Raw genomic sequence first — 13,107 nt, forward strand, 5'->3', positions numbered from 1 at the left:
ATGGAATTTTTAGGGATAGAAAACTTGCAAATGCGTACTGACGCCCATAGAGAACACCTCTCGCGCTACGGAGAGACAACAATATCGTAAAACAACACTAAAAGAAAGACAAGGAAATACAAATAAACCAAATAAGAATACTTTTGCGCAATACGCAATGGGTCGTCTGGAGCCCAGCTCACCCTTTCACTGGGTGTAGGATGGGAACAAGCCTTTACCCAGACGAGGATATCCGAGGAATACCAAGAAGAATGATGAAGAAAGACATGAGTTTAAACCTGGACGACCAGAACAGCTCCAACCTCAAGCCAGATTTAAGGGATGCTGAGGGAATTCTTAATTCACCCGATTTGGGGCTCCTCAAGCTGGCGTCTCCAGAGCTGGAGAGGCTGATCATCCAGTCCAACGGGATGGTGACCACCACACCGACCTCCCAGTTCGTCTACCCGAAGTCGGTGAGCGACGAGCAGGAGTTCGCGGAGGGCTTCGTCAAAGCCCTGGAGGACCTTCACAAGCAGAACCAGCTGAACGGTGGCCCGTGCGTTCCGCCGACGCTCAACAGACTCGCCAGCAGCACCAGCCTCGCCTTGCCCACGGACCTGCCCGTGTACACGAACTTGAGCACGTACGGAAGTACCACGGTGAACTATTCCACGGACACCATTCCGTTCCCACCGCCGCCGCCCGCGCACCCGATGGCCGCGCAACAGCAGCAGCAGCAGCAGCAGCTGCTAAAGGACGAGCCGCAGACCGTGCCGGACATGCAGAGCTTCGGCGACAGTCCGCCGCTCTCCCCCATCGACATGGACACGCAGGAGCGCATCAAGGCCGAGAGGAAGAAGCTGCGTAACCGGATCGCCGCCTCCAAATGCCGCAAGAGGAAACTGGAGCGGATATCCCGGTTGGAAGACAAAGTGAAAACTCTGAAGAGCCAAAACACGGAGCTCGCGTCCACGGCGAGCGTTCTGAGAGAGCAAGTGGCGCAGTTAAAACAGAGAGTGATGAACCACGTCAATAACGGCTGTCAGCTGCTGCCTAATCAAGTTCAAGCTTATTAATGACATTCGACTTTATCTGTCAGTGTTTGGGTGCTTGACAAAAAAAAACATGCTCTGGTTTGGTTGTGCTACATTGCGAATATATTATTCACAATAAAGCACGACCTTAAGTGGCTTTTATAAAAGAAATAATTAAAAAAGTAGCCTTTTAATTAAAACCTTATTTAATTAAGCTAATTCACAAAACTTCATATGTGCGCAGTGATACAGCGAATCATCACCACCTTTGGAAAGCTCGCTCCGAGTATATCCGTGTGTGTTGCTTGGAAGCACGAGACGCTCGATCATATTTTGGTTTCTTTTGGAACTATTTTCGTTGTGTTTATTATAATAATGGATTCCGCCAAAAGATATAGTCCCTGACACGACAGAACTATAGCGATTGTTCGCGTCATATTTTTAGCGATTGATCAATCCTTTTTTATTTCATATAGGCCTACTATATTTTTGATTGGGCGAGCAGCGTTCCTAAAGTTTTCCTAAAACATCTCTGGAAAGTTCTCTCTTTGTATTAGTGCGTTGCTTGGCAACACGATCGTGTTTTGGTTTCTTTTGGAACTAATTTTGGTGCTTTGATATTTTATTAAATCATTATTAGGCTATAATAATTGCCTTCATTCCGATAAAATACAGTCCCAGACTTGACTGCATGTTGCTATGCAACAAAACTAAAGTTTCTGATGGTGTTTTGTATGAAAGCTTATTTCTGCCATGAAATAAAAAAAAAATAAATAAAAAGGTAATTGCAACTTTTTATCTCACAATTGAGTTTTTTTTTCTTGCAATTGCAAGTTTATATCTCACAATTCTGACATTTTTTTCTCGCAATTGCGAGTTTATATCTCACAATTCTGAATTTTTTCTTGCAATTCTGAATTTTTTTTCCTCACAATTAGTTTTTTTCTCCCAATTGCGAGTTTAAATCTCGCAATTCTTATATGTTCTTGCAATTCAGAATTTTTTCTTGCAATTATGACTTTTTTTCATTCAATTCCGAGTTTATATCTCACAATTCAGACTTTTCCTCGCAATTCTGACATTTTTTTCTCGCAATTGCAAGTTTATATCTCACAATTTTGAATTTTTTCTCGCAATTCTGATTGTTTTTCCTCACAATTTTGACTTTTGTCTCACAATTGTGAGTTTAAATCTCACAATTCTGATGTTCTTGCAATTCTGAATTTTTTTATTGCAATTATGACTTTTTTTCACTCAATTCTGAGTTTATATCTCACAATTCTGACTATTTTCTCGCAATTATGATTGTTTTTCCTCCCAATTTTTACATTTGTCTCACAATTGTGTTTAAATCTCGCAATTCTTATATGTTCTTTAAATTCTGAAATTTTTCTTGCAATTATGACTTTTTTTTCACTCAATTTCGAGTTTACATCTCACAAAACTGACTTTTTTTCCCCTCACAATTCTAACTATTTTCTCGCAATATTGACTTTTTTGTCTTGCAATTGCAAGTTTATATCTAACAATTCTGAGGGGAAAAATGTCAGAATTGCGAGATGAAAACTCGCAATTGCGAGAAAAAATGTCAGAATTGCGAGAAAAAACTACCTTTTTCATTTTTTATTCAGTGGCAGAAGCAAGCTTCCATAGTTTTGTGTCATAGCTGTTTCTTTATCTTGTATTTTAGCACTACTGGAACGCTGCATTGACCAATAATGTTTTGTATATATATTTAACTATAAATATTTTGAGGCCTATACAACAGTTAGTTCTGGTACACTAATTGGATTTACACTAGCAGTCAAGACTAGTATTTATAGAGCACTGAATTCATTTCACTCGCACTGTATCATTAGCTCGTTGACAGTTCTCACCTTAATCCAGATGACTTCTTCTGGAACTATTTTCTTTGGCAGAGCATCAACAAACAAATTAGTGGCTATATAGTGTCTGAAATGTCAGTTGCTCAATATGAAGTGTTGTATTAAAGCAAGATCACATTGCATTTCATATACACCTTCGAGTGCATCAACCCCCACAGAGCTTAATAATGAAGTGTATTAAAATGATAATGATTTCATATCCATGTGGATGTGATGATGTCAGTCAGCTAATTGTGTGTTGAAACATTATTCGGAGCGGCTGTCACATGTCAAGTCAACTACCCATTCACTGATGCATAAAGGTCACAAACTAATCTCACCCTTCCAGTGACCATTCATTCTTGTCGGACTGTTGAAGTGGACACTACAGGTGCTGATGTATAATATGTTTACAATATTTTGTAGCAAATGGACTCACGACAGCAATTCTGCTACATCATTTGATCTCATGAGAGAAGATCTAAGCAGCTGTATTTTTGCATGCTCGAGACAAGCTCAAAATGAGTGCAACCAAACACAACAAAGATGTCATGCATGTATACGCTTCATGTTTAAGGCCTTATCTGATGACAAGCTCTTATTAATCAACGACTGTATCTATTTTATATACAACTATTCACACGATGTCTTATTTTATGCTCTTTTGGATTTACGTGTGTCGTGCTGTAAATGTAAACTTTCCACTTGTCACATGTCCTGTACTGCCTTCATACGTTCCTAGTGTGATGATGTGTACATTAATGTCATTAAACTTGTTCAGTTCACTTGTTAAATTATATATTTGTGGCAATTTTATACCCCTCTGTTCATGCATACATATATAGACCTAGTCATATTTGAACATTCTTAGAAAATGTCCAGTCAGTTTAGAAAAGTTAATGCTATACACATGACAAACCTAATGCTGCTCTATCAGTGTGGAAGTATAAAACTGCGTCCTCTAGTGGTCTTGTCATGGTACAACAACTAGTAACTGTACCTACAAATACACTATATGCAGCAAGTAAATGCATGCTATAAAAAGAGTTGTCATATGTGCATTTTCATCGTCATATGTGTCTTTTTTGCTATTCAGCTCAGTAAGAAGTACAAATGCTGAAGTACTGAACATCAAAACCCACAATGCTATTTTAACATTCAATACTGATCATAAATCAAATAGGTCTACAGTAGACAGAATGAATTCATGTCCATGCATAAGTGTTGCATAAGTTATACTCTAAAAAAGTGATTACTAGCTACTAATTACAAACCTGATTCCAAAAAAGTTGGGACACTGTACAAATTGTGAATAAAAAAGGAATGCAATAATTTACAAATCTCTTAAACTTATATTTTATTCACAATAGAATATAGATAACATATCAAATGTTGAAAGTGAGACATTTTGAAATGTCATGCCAAATATTGGCTCATTTTGGATTTCATGAGAGCTACACATTCCAAAAAAGTTGGGACAAGTAGGCCGGAAAAGTTAAATGTACATATAAGGAACAGCTGGAGGACCAATTTGCAACTTATTAGGTCAATTGGCAACATGATTGGGTATAAAAAGAGCCTCTCAGAGTGACAGTGTCTCTCAGAAGTCAAGATGGGCAGAGGATCACCAATTCCCCCAATGCTGCGACGAAAAATAGTGGAGCAATATCAGAAAGGAGTTTCTCAGAGAAAAATTGCAAAGAGTTTGAAGTTATCATCATCTACAGTGCATAATATCATCCAAAGATTCAGAGAATCTGGAACAATCTCTGTGCGTAAGGGTCAAGGTCGGAAAACCATACTGGATGCCCGTGATCTTCGGGCCCTTAGACGGCACTGCATCACATACAGGAATGCTACTGTAATGGAAATCACAACATGGGCTCAGGAATACTTCCAGAAAACATTGTCGGTGAACACAATCCACCGTGCCATTCGCCGCTGCCGGCTAAAACTCTATAGGTCAAGAAAGAAGCCATATCTAAACATGATCCAGAAGCGCAGGCGTTTTCTCTGGGCCAATGCTCATTTAAAATGGACTGTGGCAAAGTGGAAAACTGTTCTGTGGTCAGACGAATCAAAATTTGAAGTTCTTTTTGGAAAACTGGGATGCCATGTCATCCGGACTAAAGAGGACAAGGACAACCCAAGTTGTTATCAGCGCTCAGTTCAGAAGCCTGCATCTCTGATGGTATGGGGTTGCATGAGTGCGTGTGGCATGGGCAGCTTACACATCTGGAAAGGCACCATCAATGCTGAAAGGTATATCCAAGTTCTAGAACAACATATGCTCCCATCCAGACGTCGTCTCTTTCAGGGAAGACCTTGCATTTTCCAACATGACAATGCCAGACCACATACTGCATCAATTACATCATCATGGCTGCGTAGAAGAAGGATCCAGTCCAGATCTTTCACCCATAGAAAACATTTGGCGCATCATAAAGAGGAAGATGCGACAAAGAAGACCGTTAAGACCGTTAAGCCTGTATTAGACAGCAATGGGACAACATTCCTATTCCTAAACTTGAGCAACTTGTCTCCTCAGTCCCCAGACATTTGCAGACTGTTATAAAAAGAAGAGGGGATGCCACACAGTGGTAAACATGGCCTTGTCCCAACTTTTTTGAGATGTGTTGATGCCATGAAATTTAAAATCAACTTATTTTTTCCTTAAAATGATACATTTTCTCAGTTTAAACATTTGATATGTCATCTATGTTGTATTCTGAATAAAATATTGAAATTTGAAACTTCCACATCATTGCATTCTGTTTTTATTCACAATTTGTACAGTGTCCCAACTTTTTTGGAATCGGGTTTGTACATCTTCAACAGTGTAATTAGATAACTGTATAATTACTCTGTCTAAAAAGTATTATTGCATTAACTAATTACATTCCTCTTCCCATATCAACAATTTGAACAATACAAGGATAGACATGAAACTGTTATTTTAATTCTTTGAAGTAAATAATATAAAATTGCATAAATTATACTTGAACTGACCATATACTGAAAGTATTTAATTTATAGAAACTATATTTTAGTTCGATAATATTTTTTATTTAATATATTGTATTTTTAGGTGATTTCATGGTACTAAATTATATTTATGCAGTATAGATATATTCCACATAATCCATCACTTTTTGAGCATGAACCTGAAATCTCCAACTTAAACTGTCATAAATCTTGAATGCTTTGAAGCACAGACTGAAGTTTGGTCTCTTTTTAAAGAAGACACTTATTAGATTATTGCTGAAATAATAATAATAAAAAGTGAACTTTAAAAAATGTATACCATTTTAAATTTATTATTATGAAAAATACACAAAAATACAATTTTATATTTTTATATGAAATATATATTTTCAAAAACACATTCTACTCTAAAACTGTGAAAAAATCAAATCAAGTGTTCTAGATTTGAGCTTGATATCTCAAAAAATTAGCTTTCAGAAAGATTTTGTTTGGGCGCAATACCAAATGCTTCCACTAGATAAAATTTGCAAGGCCTCATTTCTGACCGCAAACAATACAAGTGGGACTGTTTTTTTAGGACCATTTAACCTTTTCGAATCATGTCCATGATTGTTTTGTACCATTTTGATTGTTAAAAAAAAAAAAAAAAAAAAAAACATTAAATTTTTAATTCAAAGTATACTCCACTTTTTTTGTGTACGCGAGGGTCAGTGTACAGTGCATGACACTGATTTCGTCATTAGAAGAGTATGAGCGTACTGTACATGCACCGCCGGTGTTGTGCCAAATTTCAACCCCCTGACAAATTATTACCCCCTTCGTTGAAGTCGCTACCTGATTGCCTAATCTTAACCCCGCCCCTAATTCTAACACCTCCCCCACACCTACTCATAAACCTACCAATATTAGGGGGGTAATAATCTGGCAGGGTGTCGAAATTTGGCACAACGCCAGATTTTTGTACTTTGTACTCACAGATTGCAGATGCGCATTTAATTTTTTTTGCAGTAATTAGTTTATCCACAAAGTGGCAACCATGTCCTGGGGCTGTCGATTCACAAGGTAGACAAAGAAAAACTGCATAAACAGAACACACCGGAACACATGCAAGCTACAGCAACAATGGAGGCCTACATAGACGACAGATTGTGCGAAGAAGTTAGAAAGTATCCTTTGTTCAACTCCAGCATGCAAGAATACAAATATATTTGCAAAGGTTGTAACTCATGGCGAGAGATTACTCAAAACTGCGCTTGCGTTGAACGCCTGTGTACGTGCACAGTAAAGTATACTTTGCAAAGCTGTGCATTCGACTGTGCAAAACGAAGTATTTGGGCTTTAAAGGGAGATGGTTACATTAAAAACAAACATTTTAACATTAAACGTAAAATTTTGATGTTAAAACCACTATTGTTTTATATAGAATTGTTCTATATTTAATGCAGTTACATCAGAAGTAAATGTAATTAAATTACAGAAAAATTTATGAAAAATGAAAATTCTGTAATTTATTACTCACCCTCATGCTGTTCCACACCCGTAAGACCTTCGTTAATCTTCGGAACGCAATTTAAGATATTTTTGTTGAAATCCGATGGCTCCGTGAGGCCTGCATAGGGAGCAATGATTTCAGCGCCAAAGTCATGTGATTTCAGCAGTTTGCCGGTTTGACACGCGATCCGAATCATGATTCGACACCGAAAGATTCATAACGCTTCCTGAAGCAGTGTTTTGAAATCGGCCATCACTAAATAAGTCGTTATTTTGTTTTTTTGGCACACCAAAAATATTCTCGTCGCTTTATAATATTAATATTGAACCACTGTACTCACATGAACTGATTTAAATATGTTTTTAGTACATTAATGGATCTTGAGAGAGGAAATGTCATTGCTGGCTATGCAGGCCTCACGGAGCCATCGGATTTCAACAAAAATATCTTAATTTGCGTTCCGAAGATTAACGAAGGTCTTACGGGTGAGTAATAAATGACATTATTTATGACATCATAACTAACCCTTTAAGAGTTATTCCTTACTTTACTTTTTCAAGGGAAAAGTAATTCAATTAGAGTTACTCTTCTCTCTTCACAAAAGAGAGCATAAAACAAATGTTGTTGGCAGGAAAACAGTGAGACAATGGCCTTCCACTGAGTTACAATTTGGAAAGCAGAAAGACAAAGTAAGTGTCAGTTATAGTAATCCAACATATCTCCATAGTCACTTTTTACAGTGTAGACGTTGGCAGAGTCCCTGTGTTACCGTATGCAGTATGTCCTTTGTCCAGTAGGGAGAGACCAACACCATCATATTTGGTTTCCCTGCCTGCATTATTTGATTTATACTCTCTTTTGTGAAGATTTCCACCAAACACAGGATAGAAAACAGTAGCTCTGATGGCAGACGGAAGTATTGACTGGTGGACCTGCTGTGATAAATGAGTCAGTTGTCCAGAAATGGCAGCAGAAGCTCTTATGTTGTTTGCTATTTATTCACGTCTCATTATGTCAGAGGTTTCTGAGCCTAACTGGTTATGATGACACCTACATCAGGCTTAGTTCACCGTGACATAGAAATCACTTAAAAGGGGTCATGTGTCATTTCAACCAGAAACAGCACATTTCATTTGTTTCCATGGCAATATGCGCTTTTTGTCCGTGTTGTTCGGACGTGAACTTGGTCTTTATTTGCGGCTGCCCTGCGGTTAATGCATCCGAGCAAAAAACAGGCATTCAAGTCTTTCAGTGCATCAGATTGTGTGTTTATGGAGTTATTCTTGAAATGGCCACCTGTCAAAGCCAAATGCACATGAATTCATTTAAACAATGGCATGACCCTCGCTGGACAATAGAAGGAATGACAAAATGCTTTCAGTATTTCACTGTTACAATATTTAATACAATTTATATATATATATATATCAATAAATAATATTTATAAAATGTAATAATGCAAAACATGGTAAGTGATGTGTGTGTCTGTTTATTATTCAGAGTCACTATAGGATAAAAATATATGTATCTGCCTCAATTGAGCACATTGAGTTTTTTATGCACATTTTTAGAATTGATGTGCATCTTGGCTTTCCATCCAGCGTTCATAATATGAAATCAGATTTTCTCATTTTTCTAATAGAAGTGAATGGGTGAATGCCAGTGTTCTGGAAAATAGTTATCTTTACAATTCCAGTTAACTTTAAATTAATTCCCAAACTAAATAAAACCATTTTATCTGTACATTTATCTGTTATGGCCCTGGTTGTGAAAGTGAGAATGACATCGTTTTTTGGGTTGCTATTCCTTTTCAAATAAAGTGTGAGATTTCAAGGATGAGTTTTTTTTTTCAGTTAAATCTCTTTGAGACAGTCTATTTCAGATCAAATAATAAATGCCATTTTCATGGAGGTCCCGTTCCTTTTAGTCACTTCCCGTATATCAGCAGCTTCTCTTATGAATCAGAGAGTCATTCGGTCAGACGCTGATCTAGAAAGACAGGTTCTTCTAATGATAAATTCAGTGAATTGTTCTTTATTGAATTATGTATTTAAAAGGATCCTATTGTTTTTGTAGTGAACCGTAGACGTCTCATGTCAGAACTAAAAATCTGAATCAATCTGACGTAAACTCAAAAACCTCAATTCCTGAGTTTGATATGCCTGTCCAGCTATCATCCCTCAAATAAAAAGTTATTTTGCATTTTTAATCCAATTTTTAACTTTTATAAGGAGGTGTTGCATTGTGGGATACAAAACAGTAGACATTTTGGAAATTTGATATTCAAAGCAGAAGAATGTACATATTGTGAAATACTATTATAGTTTTTATTAATATTTTGTATCAGTTTTAATTTTAATATTTTCCATTTTCTGTTTTAATAGTTAAAGTTTTATTAATTTTGCTCAAAAGTTTTTTATTCATTTTTAGTTTAGTTTTAGTTACATCAAGTTAAAATGAGATATGCAGCCTTGATTGTCAACTAATTAAAATAAAAATACTTATGTTTTTTATATTTCAGTTAACATTTATTTTATTTATATGGTTTAGTTTCAATTTTAGTTAACTGTGCAGTATACATATTATATTCATACTATTTGTACAGTGTTGTTGTATTCTATTATGATTATAACCTGATTTTAACTGTGGATATTTATTTATTTATTTGAGTATTTATGCAGAAGGAACACAATCATGATTGGTTTTATGTTTCAAAATGTGAAAATGGCAAGAAAATAAGTGTCCCATTGAAGATTAAGGATGAACTATAGGAAATATTAATGGATATATGACAATGAATCACTCAGTTTGTGTTCCAAACGTATAGCTCTACATGTACAGAATAAATGAACAGTTTCCATATTTGCCAATTTCATCAATAATCTCAAAAAAGTGAAATTAGGAAAAACATTTACATTTATTTATTTAGCAGATGACTTTCAATGAGGAATAGAGAAGTGATTCATCATGGAGGAATGTTAAAATGCTAAAAAATACACTGGCTAGAATAGAGAGGAAAGATATTCATTTTCAGAAGATTATGCATATCATAAAGGGTTAATGCTCACAGTGCATTACAATGTTTTTGTCATTTCATTTGCTTCAGTGAATTCTCTCTCCACTCACTTCTGTTCTGCTCTTTCCTCTTCTTTTCTTACATGTTTTCTTCTCAAAACAGTGATGTTTTTGTGATGAAGTGCAATAGAAAATCGAGCTGAAAGGTGTCCTGTCTCTCTGTCTCTGTCTCCATGAGATGTTCACTTGATGTTCACCTCGATCTCAGTGATAGATTTTACTAGAATAGAGAAAGGTGACATCTTGTCCTTTCATTGGTCTTTTCAGTCGGCCATGGCAACAGAACAATCTGAGCACTGACACACACGACGAGACGGTGCTGCATGATGTACTTCACATTCTGCTCGTTAGTTATCATCATCATGTTCTTCATCATGTGTTCCTAATGGCCAGTCATTTGTTTAACCTTTTTCAAAATCATCTTGCAAATATAATAGTTTTGTTGTTGTTTTTTACAGCTCTAACTCTAGAAAGTCTCCTGTGTTTCTGCTAAAATCTCTTAGACTCCCTGAATGGACGGAGGGAAATATCGACACAGCGCATAACATCACTCATGTGGTTTCCACAGCAACATAATTCTGTGAAAATATCACAGTAACACTCAAGAAATCATAATGGCTGATCAAAAATAACCACATAAGCAGGACTAATTCTGAATATGTGGAGAGAGTCTCACAAAAACCTCAGCATTGGTACGAGAACAGCAGCTGATTCAACCTCATTCAGACGTCAAGGTGAAAGAATGGTCACAACAACGTTTGGAGTAACTATTCATAAATTATACATGTTCTTTTGTGTCAGGAAATGCTTTTAATTTAGCTAGAAAGGAAATATGACACGGAAAAAAGCCGATTTTTGGATTAGAGTTTGATTATGGTTCAGTCATGCAGAAGATGCAAAGCTACATGATGCAAAAAAAGCCTTTAGGGGAACCTTTTAGATCCGGAGACAAAATGTACACAGCTGGTTCATTCCAGGCTTAAACAGGACACACACCCTGCATTTACACTGGGAACATTCAAATAAAAGAATTGGTAACACTTTATTTTGATGGTCCCCCAAGACAATGTTTCAACCCATGTTTGGCTCAAATATGGACAAACCAAACCCTTGGTTTAAATTTTTAAATTAAATTTTAAACCCAATGTTGAATTTGTCCATATTTGACCCAAACATGGGTTGAAACAATCCAACATTTTTTTTTAGAGGGTACTTAGCATAAGTAACTTTTCAAGTACTTGTCAACTTACTCTACACTACTCTACAGTAAAAAATGCTGGGTTGAAAATGGACAAACCCAGCGGTTGGGTTAAATGTTTTATTTAACCCAACTATTGTTTAAAAATTACTAAATATCTGGCTTAAAATGAACCCAAAATAGGTTGGAAATTAAAAATCAGACACAATAATTAGTAGAGGCAACAATAATCAAAAGGTGAACATTTACTAATTAGAAATTTAGTAAATGTTTACTGTTTAATTATTATAAATTAAACTTATTAATAAATGTTCATTTATTAAACATATTAAAAAAAAAATGTTAATTTCCAACATATTTTGGGTTCATTTTAAGCAAAGAATACAGTAATTTTTAAACAATAGTTGAGTTAAATAAAACTACCCAGCAGGTTGGGCAAACATTTAACCCAACCACTTGGTTAAAATAACCCATTCACTGGATTAAACGATTCATTTGCTGGGTAAAACAACCCATTCGCTGAGTTAAACAACCCATTCGTGGGGTTACACAATCCATTCCCTGGGTTAAACAACCCATTTGCTGGGTTAAAACAACTCATTTGTTGGGTTAAACAACCCATTTGCTGGGTTAAACAACACATGGGTTAAAAAAACCCATTCGCTGGGTAGAAACAACCCATACCCTGGGTTAAACAACCCATTCGTGGGGGTTACACAACCCATTCCCTGGGTTAAACAACCCATTTGCTGGATTAAAACAACCCATTCGCTGGATTAAAACAACCCATTCGCTGGGTTAAACAACACATTCGCTGGGTTAAACAACCCATTCGTGGGGTTACACAATCCATTCCCTGGGTTAAACAACCCATTTGCTGGGTTAAAACAACTCATTTGTTGGGTTAAACAACCCATTTGCTGGGTTAAACAACACATGGGTTAAAAAAACCCATTCGCTGGGTAGAAACAACCCATACCCTGGGTTAAACAACCCATTCGTGGGGGTTACACAACCCATTCCCTGGGTTAAACAACCCATTTGCTGGATTAAAACAACCCATTCGCTGGATTAAAACAACCCATTCGCTGGGTTAAACAACACATTCGCTGGGTTAAACAACCCATTCGTGGGGTTACACAATCCATTCCCTGGGTTAAACAACCCATTTGCTGGGTTAAAACAACTCATTTGTTGGGTTAAACAACCCATTTGCTGGGTTAAACAACACATGGGTTAAAAAAACCCATTCGCTGGGTAGAAACAACCCATACCCTGGGTTAAACAACCCATTCGTGGGGGTTACACAATCCATTCCCTGGGTTAAACAACCCATTTGCTGGGTTAAAACAACTCATTTGTTGGGTTAAACAACCCATTTGCTGGGTTAAACAACACATGGGTTAAAAAAACCCATTCGCTGGGTAGAAACAACCCATTCCCTGGGTTAAACAACCCATTTGCTGGATTAAAACA

The 13,107-nt window shown here is 36.6% G+C and overlaps 1 protein-coding gene across 1 annotated transcript; it reads left to right on the forward strand.

Annotated features, from left to right (window-relative positions):
• On the forward strand, positions 1 to 1,807 carry jund (JunD proto-oncogene, AP-1 transcription factor subunit). The gene has a single exon (XM_048163274.1). It carries the CDS (start codon positions 201 to 203, stop codon positions 1,056 to 1,058), a length of 858 nt encoding a protein of 285 aa, XP_048019231.1. The 5' UTR covers positions 1 to 200; the 3' UTR covers positions 1,059 to 1,807.
• The last annotated feature ends 11,300 nt before the right edge of the window (positions 1,808 to 13,107 follow it).

Source organism: Megalobrama amblycephala, linkage group LG17 (genome assembly GCF_018812025.1).
Source record: "Megalobrama amblycephala isolate DHTTF-2021 linkage group LG17, ASM1881202v1, whole genome shotgun sequence".
NCBI lineage: Eukaryota > Metazoa > Chordata > Actinopteri > Cypriniformes > Xenocyprididae > Megalobrama > Megalobrama amblycephala.

Coding starts and splice junctions, on each gene's coding strand:
- jund (XM_048163274.1), top strand. CDS start 201: ATGGGAACAAGCCTTTACCCAGACGAGGATATCCGAGGAATACCAAGA.